The 18,704-nt window shown below is 33.9% G+C and overlaps 1 protein-coding gene across 1 annotated transcript in view; it reads left to right on the top strand.

The window, feature by feature from the left end:
- Positions 1-18,704, top strand: part of LOC128546496 (uracil-DNA glycosylase-like) — a 45,320-nt gene that overhangs the window by 4,566 nt on the left and 22,050 nt on the right. Inside the window, exon 2 of the mRNA XM_053517053.1 lies at positions 15,048-15,214. Coding sequence (XP_053373028.1) covers positions 15,048-15,214 — 167 coding nt within the window. The remainder of the gene's footprint in view (positions 1-15,047; positions 15,215-18,704) is intronic.

Genomic DNA, 18,704 nt, shown 5'->3' with positions numbered 1-18,704 from the left:
TTCTTTGTAATCCTTAAATTTCTTTCCCTGTCAACCTCTGTTTTCGGTTTGCTACATGCAGTGCGATTGGCTGATTTGAAACGGGATAAGTGAACGGAAAATCAAAATAAATAAAATGATTTTCGATTCTATCATTTCTACGCTGATTACAAGCAAACCATAAATGAAAGTCCCAATGAAACATCAAGCTGTGGTAACTAATACAATGCTAAATTCTTATTACAAACAAGATGTAAATGAGAATTGCCGATAGATAATCTATAGGCCACTTGAGGGGAACCGGAAGTCAGAAGTGAGACAAAATGACAGAAAACTGCTGACAGAGAAGAACGATTAAAATTTATCATGAAATTGAACTTATTGAAGACAGTAAGTGGCATTGTTTTAAGATGTTTTTGTATTAAATGGTCTTTTAAACGTAAAAAGTGTTGAACAGCAGATCCTTGTTTGAAGGAAGAAAACGGGCATCAAATAGGACACGTGTACAGTAAGGTAGGTAGGTAGGTAGGTAGGTATCGAGGGAGGCAGGCAGGCAGGCAGGCATGTACTAGATAGATTCTTTATCATCCATATACATCAGAGCTGCAATTATTATACAACATACACATATACACAATGTAGACGGTCATTCTTACAAGAATTAAAAGAGACTATCACACATATAATCTAATAATATATAAATCTTATAAGTTCTCATATTTTACACAATTCATATCAATTGACAGATTCTTTTGACCTAGTTTTTACCTCAGATTAACTGTTCTGTAATACGACCTAGATTTAGATATCACAGAGACAAGCTTCATACCATGTTTTATTTAAATTGGGTAGATCATTAAAAAACTTTTCCGCAATCTGACCTACTGACAAAGTGTTTTACCATGATGTCAAATTACAATTTATTCTACACTTTAAGCAGACAGAAAAATCTGACCAGATCTCATCGAGAAACGTGGCCTATTTTGTGTTAATAAGGTATTTCTATGATTTGATCTTGTGGCCTTATTTTTGACCGTGATAATCCAGTTTCAAAAAATGCATAGAGAAACATTGTGACAAAGTTTTATGACGCTTGAAGGAAAATGTGGCCATAAGAGTGTTTACAGGGTTTTTCTTTACTTTAGCTTGTGGCCTAGTTTAAGATCTTAGGTAAACTAGTTTTGAATTTTTACCTAAATTCCATACAATTAAACATGATGACAAAGTTTTATGAAGATCAAGTGTTAAGGTGTTCACAAGGTTTTCCTCAAATTTGACATAAGCTAAGGCGATTCTAAAATAGACCTAAATATTAAAGAGACAAACGTTCTCATAAAATTTTGGCCTCTAGAATATTAACAAAGCTTCTATATGATTTAACCTAGTGACCTAGCTTTTAATCTCAGGTAAGCCAATTCTATATCTGACCTAGATTGCAAAGAGACAAACATTCGGACAAAAGTTTTGAAGATCAATTAGAAAATGTGGCCTTTAGAATGGGATATACTTAGACACTTAGCTTTTAACTTCAGCTATCTTATTTTATTTGTTTGTTTGTTTTGGGGTTAACGCCGTTTTTCAACAGTATTTGTTATGCAACGGCGGACAGTTAACCTAACCAGTGTTCCGTGATTCTGTGCCAGTATAAACCTGTTCGCCGCAAGTATCTGTCAACTTCCCCACATGAATAAGAGGTGGAGGACGAATGACTGCAGATACAATGTCAATTTTTTTTTATCAAATCGTCACGGAGAACAAACGCCCCGCCCGGGGATCGAACCCACGACCCCGCGATCCGTAGATCTGCGCTCTCCCTATTGCGCTAAGCGGGCGGGCTTATCTTATTTTTAGTTCCCTAGATTTCAGACATACATTCTGACAAGGATTTATGAAGAGCAGGTAGAAGATGTTGCCTCTTGACGCCCAAAGTCGTTAATAAAAAGCAACTGCCTTACCAAAATGTTGAAATATTTTTGTCATAAGAAACCATTCAAAGTTAAACCTACTAAAAATACAATGTTTTCTGCAAAAAATAGCGAAAAGTCAGCAAACCACTTCCCTTGTTTAGGCGTTATGCATTGTTAAAATATACCGTTCTTGTTTGTATTTTTGCGTTAATGCGACATTTATCTGCACTAATTCATGATTTTGTGGATACATACAGACAAGGAATTAGTCGTGATTGGAGCTACAATTATTTATACGACTTTTGATTATCATGATTCCTCTAACATTGTAAGTTAACGTTGGCTTAAAGTTATAAAAGAATATTACCTCGCAAGTTTGCTAGTAAATTTTATTGAACGAACATTTAACTGTTAAAAACATACATGTATTTAAAAACATTTATTTATCAAAAGGCAAATTGCAAACATAATTAGCTCATGAAATCATAGATATACTCTTACGATACCATAAACATATACATCTGTTGGAGCAATTTGAATATTTTATGCGGCCTGCCTGTAAGTTAAGGTACACTACAAAAGTAACGTAAGTATCATTAGATTGAATGACGTGGGTACAAGAAAAAACATAACATTCGAGTTAATACATTCAAGTTAGGTGTATTATGCGGCAAATATGATTGTTATTTAACATAATGTATCCAATAACTCGAATTTAATTTCATTTAAGCATCTTTTTTGGAAACATTTATGACAATCAACCATAACACATACAACTATACAAGAATATTTCTTAACAACAAATATTTCTGTTGTGGTTATACTTTTGTAGTAAAACCGTTGACCTATCATCAGCATAATCTTATGCACAATATGACAATAAAATCTGATAAAAAATATGTTGATGATGACGTATGTATCCCAAATTAAGTATAACGAATCAGTTCAATTGCGGACACCGAATTTTGTGTTCAAGATTGTCATCAATTCAAAGTCGACCATTGTAAATCAAAAGCACAAATACTTGTTTATTCAAATTAATTATTTCTTACGATTGTTAAATAAATGACTCGTATTTTCAAAGGCGGCGTTGATAATCTCGTCCTGTTTGTATACGTGTAGGGTTGCAGCCTTTATAACAAGTGCTTTTGCCATTGTATCCACAAATCACACAATCACACAACATCAAGCTGTATATAATGAAATGCACGCAGAAAAGTGCTTAATTAGATGTAGCCACAAGTCACCGCGTCCGAACGTTTCCAAAAATGAAGTTTAGATAATTTTATTTTAGTTGAGCATAACTACACTCATGCACCAAGCATCACCACAATCAGACAATTCTACATACAAAATTTTATTCAGAATTAACAGTTCCATAAAGTATGTATTTACTGTAAAGACTTTTTAAAAATCTATTTACATTCTTGAAAATTATTTAAATATGTACCATGCTTGAAACAATTTTTATGCCCTTTTACTAGAAGATTTTTACCTTAACAGTATTTTAAGGTAGCTGTTTTATTTTTAATGTAGCAGTCCTAAGGCAGCGATGTGTTTATATTTTAAGGTATCAATTTTAATAGAAAACGAAAATAGCGTAAAATAAGATGGCATACATTCTTAGTCAGCACTACAGACACTATCTTTTCGGTTTTGCCTGTGCTTGAACAACCGAAGCCTATACAACAAACTAAGAAACAAACTCTCAAGACTCCGAAAGGAACCATGTACATTTTCACAAGGAATATATAATGTCATATTATGACATTATTAAACATTCCTTGTGAAAATGTACTGGGTTTATTTCGGAGTCTGGAGAGTCTGCTTCTTAATTTATTTTTTTTCTTCTCTCCTTTTTCTGTTTGCTCAAGAATTTAGCAGGAAGGTAATATTTTCCTTATCTGATTATCTCCTTTTTCTAAGGAACGCACTGCCTTTAGCCTTCTGATGTTCTCGATACACCTTTTGAACTTCAGCCATCAATGTTAAGATAATGTTAACCTGATATGCAACCCACCACAAGTCAGCAATGAGTACAACAGTAACGTATGTATTGATACATACGTTACCGATCACTATGCTATAGGTACCACGGGTATGCTGTTTCCAATTATTTTGTTTTCAATAAAATGTCAAACATGTATCTTTATAATCAAAATTCTCTGACTGAAGACCAATTTTGTAAACAAAACCTTATAATTAGAAATAAATATCAAAGCATGTTTTTATCATATTTTAAACATAAAATTTGCATAACATGTTTTGAACAAAAATAGTATAAAAATAAAACTTTTCAGCAAATTCAGCAAAAACGCCCGAGAGTTTTATCTTGGAACTTTAACTTCAAAAAATAAAAGAAGCATCATGTTGTATAAAATGGACTTTCAATAAAATATCAAGTATCTAAAGATACTTACGTTACCATACGTAACGTATGTATCAATAGTTTGTACAGTGTTTATGGCGTACTCATTATGTATAACAACACAAATTAAATTCAAACAAAAATATAATTGTCATGTAATCACAAACAGGTTTTTCTTTAAGATATATCAAATTTACTTACTATTTATACCATACTTTATTAGCGGGGCCCTTTGAACATTTTCAGAAAAAGAAAACACGTCTTCAAGGACAAATGTGCGACTTTACATTTGTGAAATCTGCTTTTTATGACGTAGACGATACGAAGTGACGACATTATCAATTAAAACTGAGTGACACTTTCCTGTAATATCTTAAATTAGGTTGGTCTCGTTTGTATCGATCACGTTTGTATCATTTTGCCATTTCTTACGCCATTTAAATTAATTAAGAAGGACCTCATAACAGATTTATGGAAAATGAATGCACCATTTTGGCGTGAAAAAAACTAAACTTAGTTCAACATGATTTGCTGTGATTTTTAATTTTTAGAATAAAGATAACGTTTGTATCATGGAAACTGGAATCCTTACATAAGGAAAGTCTAAGTGAAAATATATCACTACTAAATGTATCTTGTATCAAATGTTATAACGTGAAGTTGTAACAAAACAAGAAAACAAACCCTTTGAAGCCATAAAAATGCTAATCTTTTTATGTCAAGCTCATATATACATAATATTATAGATGCATAACGTAGGTGTCCCTTCATCGGCGTAATATTTGTTTTATTGTTTAGGAATAGTAATAACACAAACATACATATTATGAAACAGTTATTAGTAATTAGGGAATATGTATTCTTTGCATTTACTTAAAATCCGTCATTAACTCTTAAAGCGATCGAGCGTTATTAATTTTTGTATAAAATTTCCGCATGGCGTCAGTAACGTTTGTATCATTTCATACAGATTTTAGTACTTTTCTTGGATGATGGATCAGGTAAATCCAGTTGATATTAGTTAACATGAATAAATTTAATTTGCTCCTGTTGCCTATGTTTAAACGACCGCAGTAAGGAACACTCGATTGTTCGTCATTAACGACTTTGGGCGTTGAGTGTAAGCACAGTTTTACCATTTATTGACCTACTAACCTAGTTTAAGACCTCAGATGTTTCAATATTTTACATACCCTAGTTTTCATAGATTTTAACATTCAGGGTTTTGTATGGTTTGCCCCATTGATCTTTTTTTACCTCCCTAGAATTTTAGAGACAAAGTTTTACGAATATTAAGTGGAAAGTATGGCTTCCAGAAAGCTTACAATATTTGTTTATGACTTGACCTAGTGACCTAGTTTTTCACACTATGTAACCCAGTTTTAACATTGACCTGTATATAGTCCTACATAGATTCAAACAGGTTGACAAAACTTAATGACAATGAAGTCTAAAGTGGTAACAAGATGTGTAATATTTGTAAACAATTTAGTTCGACGTAATCTGAACTTAACATACAAGCATTAATAAATTACAATGTAGACATAGTGCCTAAAATGTTAGATTATGAAAAACAATTTAAAAAAATGATGCTTGTTGCTGATATGTAACATTTGAGACTCAATATAATACTTAAGTCTTGATTTGGTCAGTTTTAAGCATATTATTTAAGATTTTCTGAAACTTCTTATTTAGACCCGTAATAGAGTACCTCCTTTTTGAAGAGTATTCAATTCCTACAAGAAACCTACTTTGACTGAAATTTTACAGGGGGCGTAGGTTCAAGCCCCACTGGGACCAAATATTTTTTCCTTAATTTCATTTTTCCTAGTAAGTTTTTACTTTTTTTCAAGACTTATTATTAATTTATTGTACAAAAGTGGAAATTTTTCCTTTGATAAGCAATTTCTTGCTGTTCAAAGTGAATTTACCTCTGAAACAGAAGGGGGTAAAGTTAGACATCTTTAAAAATACTGAGTTACATGCGGTAAAAGTTCTCTATTTTGCCTTTACTCCTTAGATTACATATTGTGGAAGAAATATAGGTAGGTTTTACTTCTGCCCCAATATTACTTTGAATGAAGTGACCAAAATTTAAAACAGTCCCACAGGACTCGGCCAATTCAATGTTGGAGTTAGAATTCTGTCTCATTAAATCCGTTTACTTGAGGCATCCTAGAAAAAATGATATTGACAGTTTTATTTTGTGTTTTATTATTATTTACCAATAGTTTGGTGTTTCTTTTATTAAATTAATAGTATAATGAATTCTCTGCAAATGTTATGGACAGTGGCCATCACTTTGCAATTTGTCTCTACTTGAACTTGCGGAAATACCATAAATTATACAGAATTTATAAAAAACGGCACGGTAAAAGATGTTTAAAATTTGCAACACAATGCAAAACACAGTCAACTTTAAGAATATACCTAGCAAATACCATTTTTTAAACATTACTATTAGGGGTCCAATACCTCAATTTCCATTTAGCTGCTCTTGCAGATAGTCCTACCTATCAAGTAATTGATAAATATTTAATCCCCAATTATACCTGGATTATTGCGGGAAGAACTTATCTCAATGTAAAAGAGGTGTCAAATACATGATTATTGTGTGACGTTATTGTGTGACGTCAGAAAATGTTTTAAGTCTAATAATATAAATTCAGAGCAACTATTTAAGCTGAAATTTAGATATAATGTTATTTATCGCATAGTGCGGCAGTTTTCCTTTGATCTTTGCAGTATGTTAAACATGGTAACGCACATTAATACTACAAAATCTGTGCTGATATTTTACAAAACTGTTCCGATATATATCAACACAGAAAAATCTCTATAGAGTTTCATTAGAAAAAAAAAACTGTTGCGATATATATCAGCACAGTAAAACTGTTCCGATATATATCGCAACACTTTTTCTCTATTGAGGTCCTATCGAGGGAGTATAATTTTTTCCTTTCAAAGAAAAGATGATTTTAGCTCCAATTTACAGTTCACAGAGAAAGAATTATCACAAACACTTACATTTATAAAGTAAAAGAATAAATAAACTAGAATATTTCAAAAACTCGATAGTTATTGCCAAATTCAGAAATACATGAAATATATGAAATTCTGAGATTTCTCAAATATTTCTTTTTCTTTGATTTTTTTTTACAAACAAAACAACAAGTTTTACAATGAAATGCAAAGATTTAAAACCAATGCAGAAATCTGTTGGATACTTCTATCTGGGGAACACATTTTCTAAAACAGAAGTTTTAGTGTCAGCGAGGCGCAGAAAGTGGATCAAAAGAGTAAAAATAATAATAAACAAATTCAAATGAAAATAATATATAAATTTTAATGATAAAACTATGCGATAAAACAGTTATAATATGTAATGCTCGTGTGTTACGAGGATATATCAGAGCTAGGGGTACCTCTCGGTATTTTTCTCTGCACATATCTGTCTCGGCCTACCGGCCTCGACAATATGTGCAGAGAAAAATACCCTCGATGTACCCCTAGCTCTGATATATCCTGGTAACACACTCTCACACATACTAAAGTCTGTCCCACCTATCTGGTTAACATCATTTTTAAAATTATGATATGCGTTATGACGCCCTAAAATATGTTTTTATATAGCGCAGATCCATATCTCTAGGCACTTTTTTCATTTTTCAAAAAAAAATTTTTTTGAAGTTGATATGTTCAATTTTGTATTTTTCTCCATAGACCGTAATGCTAAATGACGTTGCGTCGCTTTTTGTATATAAACAATATGGCGGCGCCCTGTAATATTTTTTTTAGGGGACAACTCAAAATTATCGACGTTTAAATGTATTAGAAAATAAAACTCGGGCCGAGTTCACTCTGTATTGCTAAAAAAGTCTCACTGTTGTTTTATGAATTCAAATAAATGTTATTAATAAAAGATGATACGGGGAACAATTGGCATGTTTAATTTCCAGTGTTACAGAGTAATTTAAACATATTTTTGATGTTTGAGTATTAATCGTTAGTAGATCAAAATGTTTTAAGAGCTTCCCAAAATTTGGGTCGATTTTAAGATTAATGTTACCCGTAAAGCAGAAAAAGGTAGAATATCTTACCCTTTCTCATGCCCAGCTTAATTTTCCCTCGTGCGTATCTGGGTCGACAGCATTTGCGTTATGAATTGTTTTTATTTTTTAAAAATACTTAAATATAACTTGCCTAGATCTACCTGCATATTAATAAAAAGACATATCTTAGATGATAACGCTTTGAACATTCTCATGAACAGAATACGGACAAGATTCCCGATTTCCGGGATTAACCAATTGACATAGTGGAAGAAACACTGGTATTTATAGTTCCGAATTTAATAGCGGATATCAGTTACTTGATATTTTTATCATGAAGTTTGTCTTGATAACTTTGTCATTTAATCTTTTTTTTTTTTTTTTATAAAATTCATTCTAAAATAAATACTGAATACACAAATCGCCGGCCGGCGTCAAAAATCTCGTTTCTTAACTTTTAGGATATACAAAGCAATCCTTTTTTCATGACAACACGTGCTTTAAGCAAAAATAGCATTATCGGTTAGGCCTGTACTTAAATTATCGCACATATACGAGATTTTAGCATGACATAATCGTAATAAATTGAAATGTACGTGGAAACAACCCGATATCTTAACGTCTGTTTTGAATTAAGATTTAAAAATTGTCGTTAGGCCCTACGACATTTTTGCAGAACTTTCATTAGCTAATTTTTTAGTAACTACGATAAAGTGGCTTATTTTCGGGATGTAAGATATGGATATGTAAGTCAAGGTAGCCGGCTTTGATAAACTGTATTATAAAGGATCATTATTTTAGTTAAATAAATTACATTTCTTGTGATTAATTATTTAAGATCTTTTCGTGATTTACCTATTTATTTCGCCGTATTTACTCGCTCATATCATATCGGCCGATATTGTGTTTAGTTGTCAACAAATGATCAGAGTGTCTTTATCGTCATCGGCATGTTTATAGCTTCCTAAAGTAAAGTCTTTAATAAAGTTTTGTAGTTTGTTACATGTTGAAAATCTTTTTTGATAGAAGATGTCAATTATCGGCGGTCATTTAGAATTAGGTCTTTTGATATGTAATTATCTTACAATACAATTGCCTTAGAATAAAGAGTTCATCATTTTGTTCAAACAAACAATAAGAACCAATCAATCTAAGATTATTGACTTATGTTCATGTATGATATGTAGATACAGAGCTGGCTACCTAGACCTTTAGACTAAAGGTTCCGGTAGAACCGGCTACCTAGCTACTGCCAAATTGAAAACTGAGGATCTTTCATAATATCAATAGAGGTCTGAAAGTTCATTATTATGATAGTAACTGTTATGCCTAAGTTCTTGCAAAAATATTACTCATTTGTGTTTTATAACTTGCTTTCCTTATATTATATAAAGATTGCCCTCTTTTTGAAATCATTCAGAGATAATAAAATCTGGAAAGTAGATCCCTCGGAAGCACCGAGAACAATGCAAACAGTGAAAATTGCAGACTCGGTTTGATTGAGTCTGTTCATGAGCAGTAATGGAAAATGCAACACTGCCCACGCCCCCTAGTACCGGCTTAAGCAGTATTCAATCTTCAAATCTAAATGAGTTGAAATCAATGATCCCGAAGGACCAGAAAATATAACAACACTGAGATGAAGTCGGGGCGACTTTTAACACCCGCTGTTGTGAAGTAAATAAAACACGGATTACCACTGTATGTGTAATGTTGGTTCGTAAATGTGACTTTAGATACATATGTTTTATAGTTCTATTCAGTCTATAATTCATGAAGGTCGAAATATCTACCAAAAATATTTCATATTAATGCATGTACAAAAATTATCCTTCATATTCAAAAGAACCCGATTACGTTCAACCTCGTAAACCTGTTTGCCAGGAAGGCGGTACACGATGTTGAAAGTTGAGACTTTGATGATGAAAAGCCGAACCTACAATGATGAAAAGTCCAAAATACAATGATGAAAAGTCGGATGTATGATGGTGAAAACTCGAATCTACGATGATGAAAACTCGAAACTACGATAGTGGAAAGTCGAAACCGCGAAACCACGATGGTGAAAATACGAAATGATTTCGACTTTCAGCATCATAGTTTCGTGGTTTCGACTTTTAAACATCGTAGTCTCGTTCTGACGTTGCTTCGAGCTCACATACGTTATGAGGCGATGGCCCTACCGGAAGACCGTGCGTAGACATCATGGGCGGATCCAGCCATTTTTCTCAAGTGGTGTTCCGACCGAACCCTTACCATGGCAAACATGTGTCTGTTTATATTTAATAATTTGAGGTTATTTATGTGGATGTTAGCCGTTTACAAATAAAGAGTTGTCAATAAGTATTTGTTGAACAGGCTAAAAGAGGAAATAGCGGGGCATACTCCCCCTGAATATTTTGAAATTCAGCGTTTCATTTCCTGCATTCTGGGACGTTTCAGAAGCATTTAATAACATCTTTTCCATTGCCATTGTATATACAATATACCCCTTATTTTCACATTTTTATGAGCTCACCTGTTAAATTAAAAGGTAGAATTATTCGTATCTTTGAGATAATTAACATAAATATGAATTAGCGCTCTACGTGAAGCAGCCCCATACACTTTGAATGCGGTCCCTAATGTTGCCTTTTCGAAAAATCATTATCTTTCCTTCTTCTCTTCTTTCCTTTTTTTAGGATTTTCCAAGGGGTCCGGACTACCGTACCCTCCCCATCTGGATCCGCGCATAGTTAAGCTTACCTGGACCGCGCATAGTTAAGCTTACCTTTTTTACCATAAAAACAAAATTTCGGCTCCATTTACACAATTTGGTAAAATTATTTTTTTTTCGAAATTGTGACTTTAGAGCGGTATTTACACAGGACAAAAATTTGACAATATCAAAACTATAGAATTATAAATTCTTTTCAACTTTCAAAACCCTTAGAGATGTTTAAATGATGTAGATCTACATTCTAAATCGATCTGGCTCTATAGCATTTGACCCGCGATTCACGCTCTGAACATTACGGATTTATAGTTGGCAGGGGCGTAGCTGGCTTTTTCGTCCTGAACAAAAGTTTGTGCATAAAAAATCTGAACCCTCGGGAAGACGTAGCCATATGCCTTTGCTTTTTTATCGTTAAATTTGTTTTATCAGTTGTCACAAGTTCAAACGAAGATGGAATGCAGACGGAGAGAACTTTGCTTTGCTTTAAGTCACGATCTAGTATCTCAGATGTGAAGCCGTTGATCCCATCTTATTTTTAAATACACTTCATGTGTGTGTGTGTGTGTGTGTGTTTTTTTGTTTGTTTTTTTTTTCATCACGTTTCCTTAAAAACTCTTTCGATTTCGCTAATGCACGGGATCCCTCTCACATGCAGTCGACAAAATTTTGCCTCTTTGCCTCACAGGATCTCTCTTAACTCCCTTTACCCGGCACGGGAACCCTCTCTGACAATTTTCTATCAGCACCGGCGCCCTCTCAATTTAACTTCAATGTTAGAATTATGAGATTGTATTCATATTTTTTAAAAGTTGCACAATAATGCAGACTTACAAGTGTGGCCCCTCTTTGTATCAAATCAAATTATACAAATTCTAGTTTAAGTGATTTAAGGATCATTCTAATATTTTTAACATTTTCTTTTTATAAACATAGAAGGGTTTTACCGTGTAGTGTTTTGCCGATTGAAACATGTTTCACAAAATGACCTACTTTTGGTAATGCGTCCATTTACGCCTAAAAAGGATTCCAGATTGAAATCCCTTCAATGGAAATAGATTTTAGTTTTGCCTGCTTTGTGGGCAAATAAATTTTTTTTTCCGTTCATATGCGTCGTAATTAGGCCCTAATCATCTCTCTTATCTCACTGGTCAGGATAAGGCGGACCCGACGATGCCATTTTCAAATTTAGTGCCAAAATATTTAGTGCAGGGTTAAAAAGCGCTTATAAAATGTTAACTACAAGCTGCAAGCAATGTCTATTTTCCGACATTAACAAAGTTGCAGGGCGATATTTTGCGGGGCCGTGGTATACGAGCGAGATAATAGTTAAACTACTGGTATCTGTTTTTATCAATCATGGAAATAAAATTAATAAGCTCTAATTACATGTTCAATACGGATTTTTAGATTATCATACCCCGCCCGCTTAGCTCAATAGGGAGAGCGTCGGTCTACGGATCGCGGGGTCGTGAGTTCGATCCCCGGGCGGGGCGTATGTTCTCCGTGACGATTTGATAAAAGACATTGTGTCTGAAATCATTCGTCTTCCACCTCTGATTCATGTGGGGAAGTTGGCAGTTACTTGCGGAGAACAGGTTTGTACTGGTACAGAATCCAGGAACACTGGTTAGGTTAACTGCCCGCCGCTACATAACTGAAATACTGTTGAAAAACGGCGTTAAACCCAAAACAAACAAAAAAACAAACAAAGATTATCATAAGCTCCTATAGCCTTACCCCACTTTCAATTCCTTTTTTATTGCTTATTTAGCATTTTTATTTTTCGTTTTCTCGGATATCTGCAGGCCCAGGCCTGCCGTGCCTTAAAGAAGCGTACGCCACTGATTAGATGAACAGTACTTAAGGCAAGTCTACTGTGACGTCATTCAGTTTTATGTCATTTGTGATGTCACTTTCAAATCGGACGCGATAGAAAAGTGTAGTGTGTTTTCAAAGCAGTAGTTTTATGGAAATTAATTTTGGAAAGGGTAATATATCGAGGATAATTCTTTGAAATACATTCAATGGGAAGGAAGGATTCGTAGAATACAGGTTATTTTTTGAGCCATGCGTATGAAAAATGGTGTAATCAACGCATTGTTTCATATGTATGGTGCAATTGGTGCCTGAATATCATCTAGAGTGCCGGAGCCACTTACTGAGTGTAATTGTTCGACATAGAACAAAAATGAAGTTGTATTCCGATTGGACGGTGGAAAAATAAATTGGGAATTGATAATTTGTAGAAATCTAAATCGGACATTGGGATACAGCATACAGTTAACTTGGAATTTGAAAGTTGCATGTGAGTAAATTTGTCTTCCTTGCATTTGAAATTTGTTTTGAATATACGAACTGTTCAATCTGTTGAGCTTTCAAGGTATTTCAGTACAAAACGACGATTATTCATTTTTAAATCCATTTTGAGTGGCTCCCCAAGTAATTCACGTGAACATTCATGTTCTCCTCCTTTTTAGAGAGTAAACGCCAATGGCGGCCGATTTTTTACAACAGTGAGCTGCCGTTGGAAAAATATATGTGGCATTCATTTAGCAATTCGAGTACTTAGAGAAAAATCCTTGAAATTCTCGAGGGTGACTTTTTTGTAGTTTAACTAACGCTATTTACTTTACCGATAGCTGCTCCAGTTTTGTCACCGTGCATCCAAGTTGATGTTAACCGATGGGATGGGACAGACTTTATAACTATTACTTATACCATATCACACATCATATATAAAAACAAGAAAAAAAAACGCTTCAGGATTTACCATGAAAATTGACATTGCAGTGAAATGACTTATCACTAAATTTTTAATCATACATTTACTTCGTTATTCCTATCAACTTGTCCCATGCAGGTATACAGGTAAATGCAGGATATGATTAAAATTTGTGTCATTGATTGATCTCTAGTACTATACAATGATAATCGTGGACTTACATATGCAGCTTTATCTGATAAAACTACATTGACGTAGATATACATGTAAATGATAGTTATCAGGTCACATTTGAGATATATTTATTCACCAGCACCAGGCCAAACACAAATATTATTAACGTATCCTATATTTACAGTGTAATTGACAGACTCATAATCGTGAAGGGAAAATACTAGCCCTTTTCAATCGTCCATTTCTTACTTAAAACATGAAATTTGACGAATGTATTCTAGTTACAAATATATTTTTACTATACCGTAAAAGTGGGCAGACTAACGGCACTGGAATTGAAAAGAATTACGGAACCCTGTAAATATATATATATTTACAGGGTTCCGTAAATGTGGGCAGATTCTTTTCAATTCCAGTTTCCAGTACCGTTAGTCTGCCCACTTCTACGAGTATATCTGCCTACATCTACGGTATTTTACGGAATTAATGAATCTAAAGATCAAACGTACGTCTGTCCACTTCTACGGTATAGTAATATATAAAAGTGAGTAAAATCCTTGTGCAGGTATAAAATATATAAAAGTACAATTTCCAAGGAATAACAGCAGTTCTGCCTGAAGATATGTACAATTGAAAGCGCTTGCAGTGAAAAATTATTGAAAAAAACTCAGAAGTCTACTGCTGCTATTCCTTGGAAATTGAACTTTTATATATATATATCGGAAAAAAAGATGAAATAAGATGCCTTTATTTTTTCCATATTTAATAATTCCAATCCAATTAAGTAGTTTAAAATAATGTATCTCGACCGGAGAGAGAGAGAGTTTATTTTGAATCGTGCACATGCCACTTTTTTTTCAAACTTACATATTGCAGAGAAATTGATTTCTGGACTTGGTGCCAGTGGATAAAGTAAAATTGACACAACTAATGCATATATGCCATATATCGTACAGAATTATTAATTAATATAGCTCTATATCTTTTTTGTACTTGTTGTTATATGACAATCGGTCAATGGTACGGCCATCAACTTCATGAAACATTGAGTGGCATTTTTAAAGCAGTAATGGTGATTCTGAAGAAGACTTCTTCAGATAATTTAACAACTTATTCATTTATACTTCAGCAACGTTAAAGTCATTTTTCCCACAATATTGGGAATGGCCTTTGAACGATGTAGAAAGTAAAAAGCTAGAGGATTTTTTCTGGCAAGAATACGAATGCCAGGACAATGTGATACTCCCGGAGTTAAAGCAAATATTTGCTGCATTTCATCTCACACCGCTAGCATCGGTAAGTAATCTGTTTGGTTTATTTCGGCTGTAATGTTTGATTAAAAGGAATATTAGAAACATCCCGGTACAGTAGTCTTTAAAATGTGTAGGTGTGATATTTCTTTGCTTACTTTTGTAAAGAAATATTTTACGGACGAATTTAACAGCAGTATGGGTTCGAGAACCAAATGTACAGAAACGGTTGTATGCTACCTCCTAACAAAACACTTTCGATTGCCAGAATTTACCTATTTTGATAAATTTTATTAAATTAAAGGCCAGGTAAAATTGCACCAAGTCGTCTTTGCCATTACGCCAAGCCAACATTCTTCAATAGAAGAATAGATACATTTGTTATTGTGGCCCAGCATTGAATGCACAGATCGTTTGCGCTACAAAGATTGCATCACTATAATTCCTTATCCTCCTGCCGTACCCGTCCCGTGAAATAGCATAGAATTTATTTCTAAACACTGGCATTTTTTGGCATACGATGGCCATTGAAAAATAATGACAATCACACGCTTCCATAGAAGTTTGACAGGCAAGAAATGCATGTTTTACAAAGATGATACATGAATGTTTCCTTTATAATCCTACAAAGTTTTATTGAAAACAATCGTACCGTTTCGGAGATATTTGGTTTTGTATCAGGTGTAGACATATACAAAATATATGTAGCTTGAAAAGCGAGAAAATATTCTGCAATAAAAGCGTACATTAAAGTCTATTGTTCTTTAGAAATAACTGTAAGGCAGATACTCAGTGAATAAAGTCTACAGTATCATAGAAAACTGTTACAGCGTCGCGTTAACATCAGACAGTGGACCATTGACCAGTAATTGCAAAATGAACTAAAAGTATAGAAAACGTTTTGTATTCCATCTGCTTTACCTCAAGGGGTACTGGTGTACAACTTCCTACACCGTCAGGGATATTAGTTTCTGGAAAGTTTAATTGAGACAAAGCTGTTACATGAAAATAAAAACATGCATCTTAGGACAGGTTTTCGCGGTCTCCAGTTGATCCATGAAAACGCTGCGGCTCATAAAAATTTCATCGTTCGAAAGTTTTTGATACATAAAAAAGTGGTACAAAACAGTAATCCCGCTTATTCACCAGATCTTAGTACTTGTCACTTTTTTATCTTTCCAAGGCTAAAAAAGATGTGACTGGACGCAAGTATTTATGGAATAAAACACTTTGGAGTGGTATTTTACAGTTACTTAATAACTGTATTCTTTTGTATTGCTATGATGATGATGGTAATTATACATGCTTTACTGGAAAAATTAGACATACAAATATCAAGTTACAAATTGACAGTGATATATTTTAGACCAAGACAATGTGTTTAATGTCTAAACATTTTATTGAGTAAATAAAGCAGTATACACAGTACTTGATGTATCAAGTTTAGTTTTAACCACACTTTGTTTCTACAGTGTAAGGTAGTTATTCATCTATGTTTTTAAAACTGTATGGCAAATTATTGACTGAATAAGTTTGCTGATGAAATAGTGAAAACATATTAATATACGGATGGCTAAATTGTCCACATATAACTGTATTATACCTGTATTATAAGAAATATTTTCACGAATTTCATGTGGGAGAAAAATGTAGGTCACTGGGTTGTGGTGGGTCTTCAGACCATATCAAGGATAGACTACTCTGTAGAGATGGTACCTACCCAAGAAGATCTAAGGGGAACAACTATGAGTTGCCAGTTAATTGAAGCCAACATAAGAACAGTGGTCAAAAGAGAAACAAACTAAATAGGTCCTTTTCCCAACATCTGATCAGGCAGACAAAATATGACTTACATTTGTTTAAAACTCTTTGTATTCGAACATGCTTTTCCATTCAATAAATTTTACGCCATTAAGAAACATAAGTTTTGGCTTTTTAGCTTAGGTTATATTTTGTACTTAATAATGATAACTTGGTTTACACAAAATTTGATATAAATGTAAAATGTATATTCAACAATTAGAAATTACAAAAAAAGTTTAATTGGTTTCTCATAAATGAAACAACATAGGTAGGCTGTTGTATTATTCATCATTTCAATGTGTTCTTGCTTTACTATGGCACGCCATAGCTGCCTTCTACTTATACTTTTTACTCGGTGATGTAGTCATGTCAGTTCGTGATGTGTGTTACACATCTCGTGCAGTAGGTAAGTCAGTTGGTGATGTGCATTTCACATTTCGTGATGTGCATTTTCTATGTCGTGCAGTAGATAAGTCAATTTATGATGTGCATTTTAAATTTCATGATGTGCATTTCTCATTTTTGCAGTAGATAAAAAAGTTGGTAATGTGCATTTCACATTCCGTGCAGTAAATAGGACAGTTGGGGATGTGCATTTCCCATTTGGTGATGTGCATTCACCTTTCGAACAGTAGATAAGACAGTTGGTGATGTGCATTTCACATTCCGTGCAGTAGATAAGACAGTTGGTGATGTGCATTTCACATTCCGTGCAGTAGATAAGACAGTTGGTGATGTGCATTTCGCATTTGGTGATGTGCATTTCACATTTCGTGCAGTAAAAAAAAACAGTTGGCGATGCGCATTTCACAGTTCATGATGTGCATTTACTATGTCGTGCAGTAGAAAAGTCAGTTCACGAGCCCAGTCCGAGAGATGTTAGAATTTCTTCCATTCTGATGATGATTATTTAATACAATTTTCCTATCGACAGATTTATCCGATAAACAAGTCACTAAAACGAAACATTGTAAATCTATATCATGAAAAGGGAACTGTATATGACGAACTGGCGTTACTACCGTACAATATTGTAAGTACATAACTACTGTACGACGTAGTAAATGCACATCACGATATGTGAAATGAACATCACGAACTGACTTATCAACTGCACGAAATGTGAAATGCACATCACGATATGTGAAATGAACATCACGAACTGACTTATCTACTGCAAGACATAGTAAATACACATCACGTAATGTGGAATGCACATCACCATCCGACATATCTGCTGCACGAAATGTGAAATGCACATCACAAAATGTGATATGTATATCGCAAACTGACTTATCTACTGCAATACATAGTAAATGCACATCATGTTATGATCTACTGCATGTTATGTGAAATGCACATCACCATCTGACTTACCTACTGCACGAAATGTGAAATGCACATCACAAACTGACTTACCTACTGCACGACATTCTAAATGCACATCACGAAATGTCAAATGCACATTACGAAATATAAAATGCACATCACGAACTGACTTATCTACTGCACGACATTGTACTAGGAAATGCACATCACGAAATGTAACATGTACATCACGAACTGGTGTAACTACTGCACGACGTTGTAAATGCACATCACGAAATGTGAAATGCACATCACGAAATGTGAAACTGACAACTACTGCCCGACATCGTAAATGCACATCACGAACAGACTTATCTACTGCACGAAATGTGAAATGCACGTCACAAAATGTGAAACGCACATCA

This window comes from Mercenaria mercenaria, chromosome 11 (assembly GCF_021730395.1).
Source record: "Mercenaria mercenaria strain notata chromosome 11, MADL_Memer_1, whole genome shotgun sequence".
Lineage (NCBI taxonomy): Eukaryota > Metazoa > Mollusca > Bivalvia > Venerida > Veneridae > Mercenaria > Mercenaria mercenaria.
The sequence above is the reverse complement of the archived record's forward strand: the minus strand, read 5'-3'. Positions and strand labels throughout refer to the sequence as shown.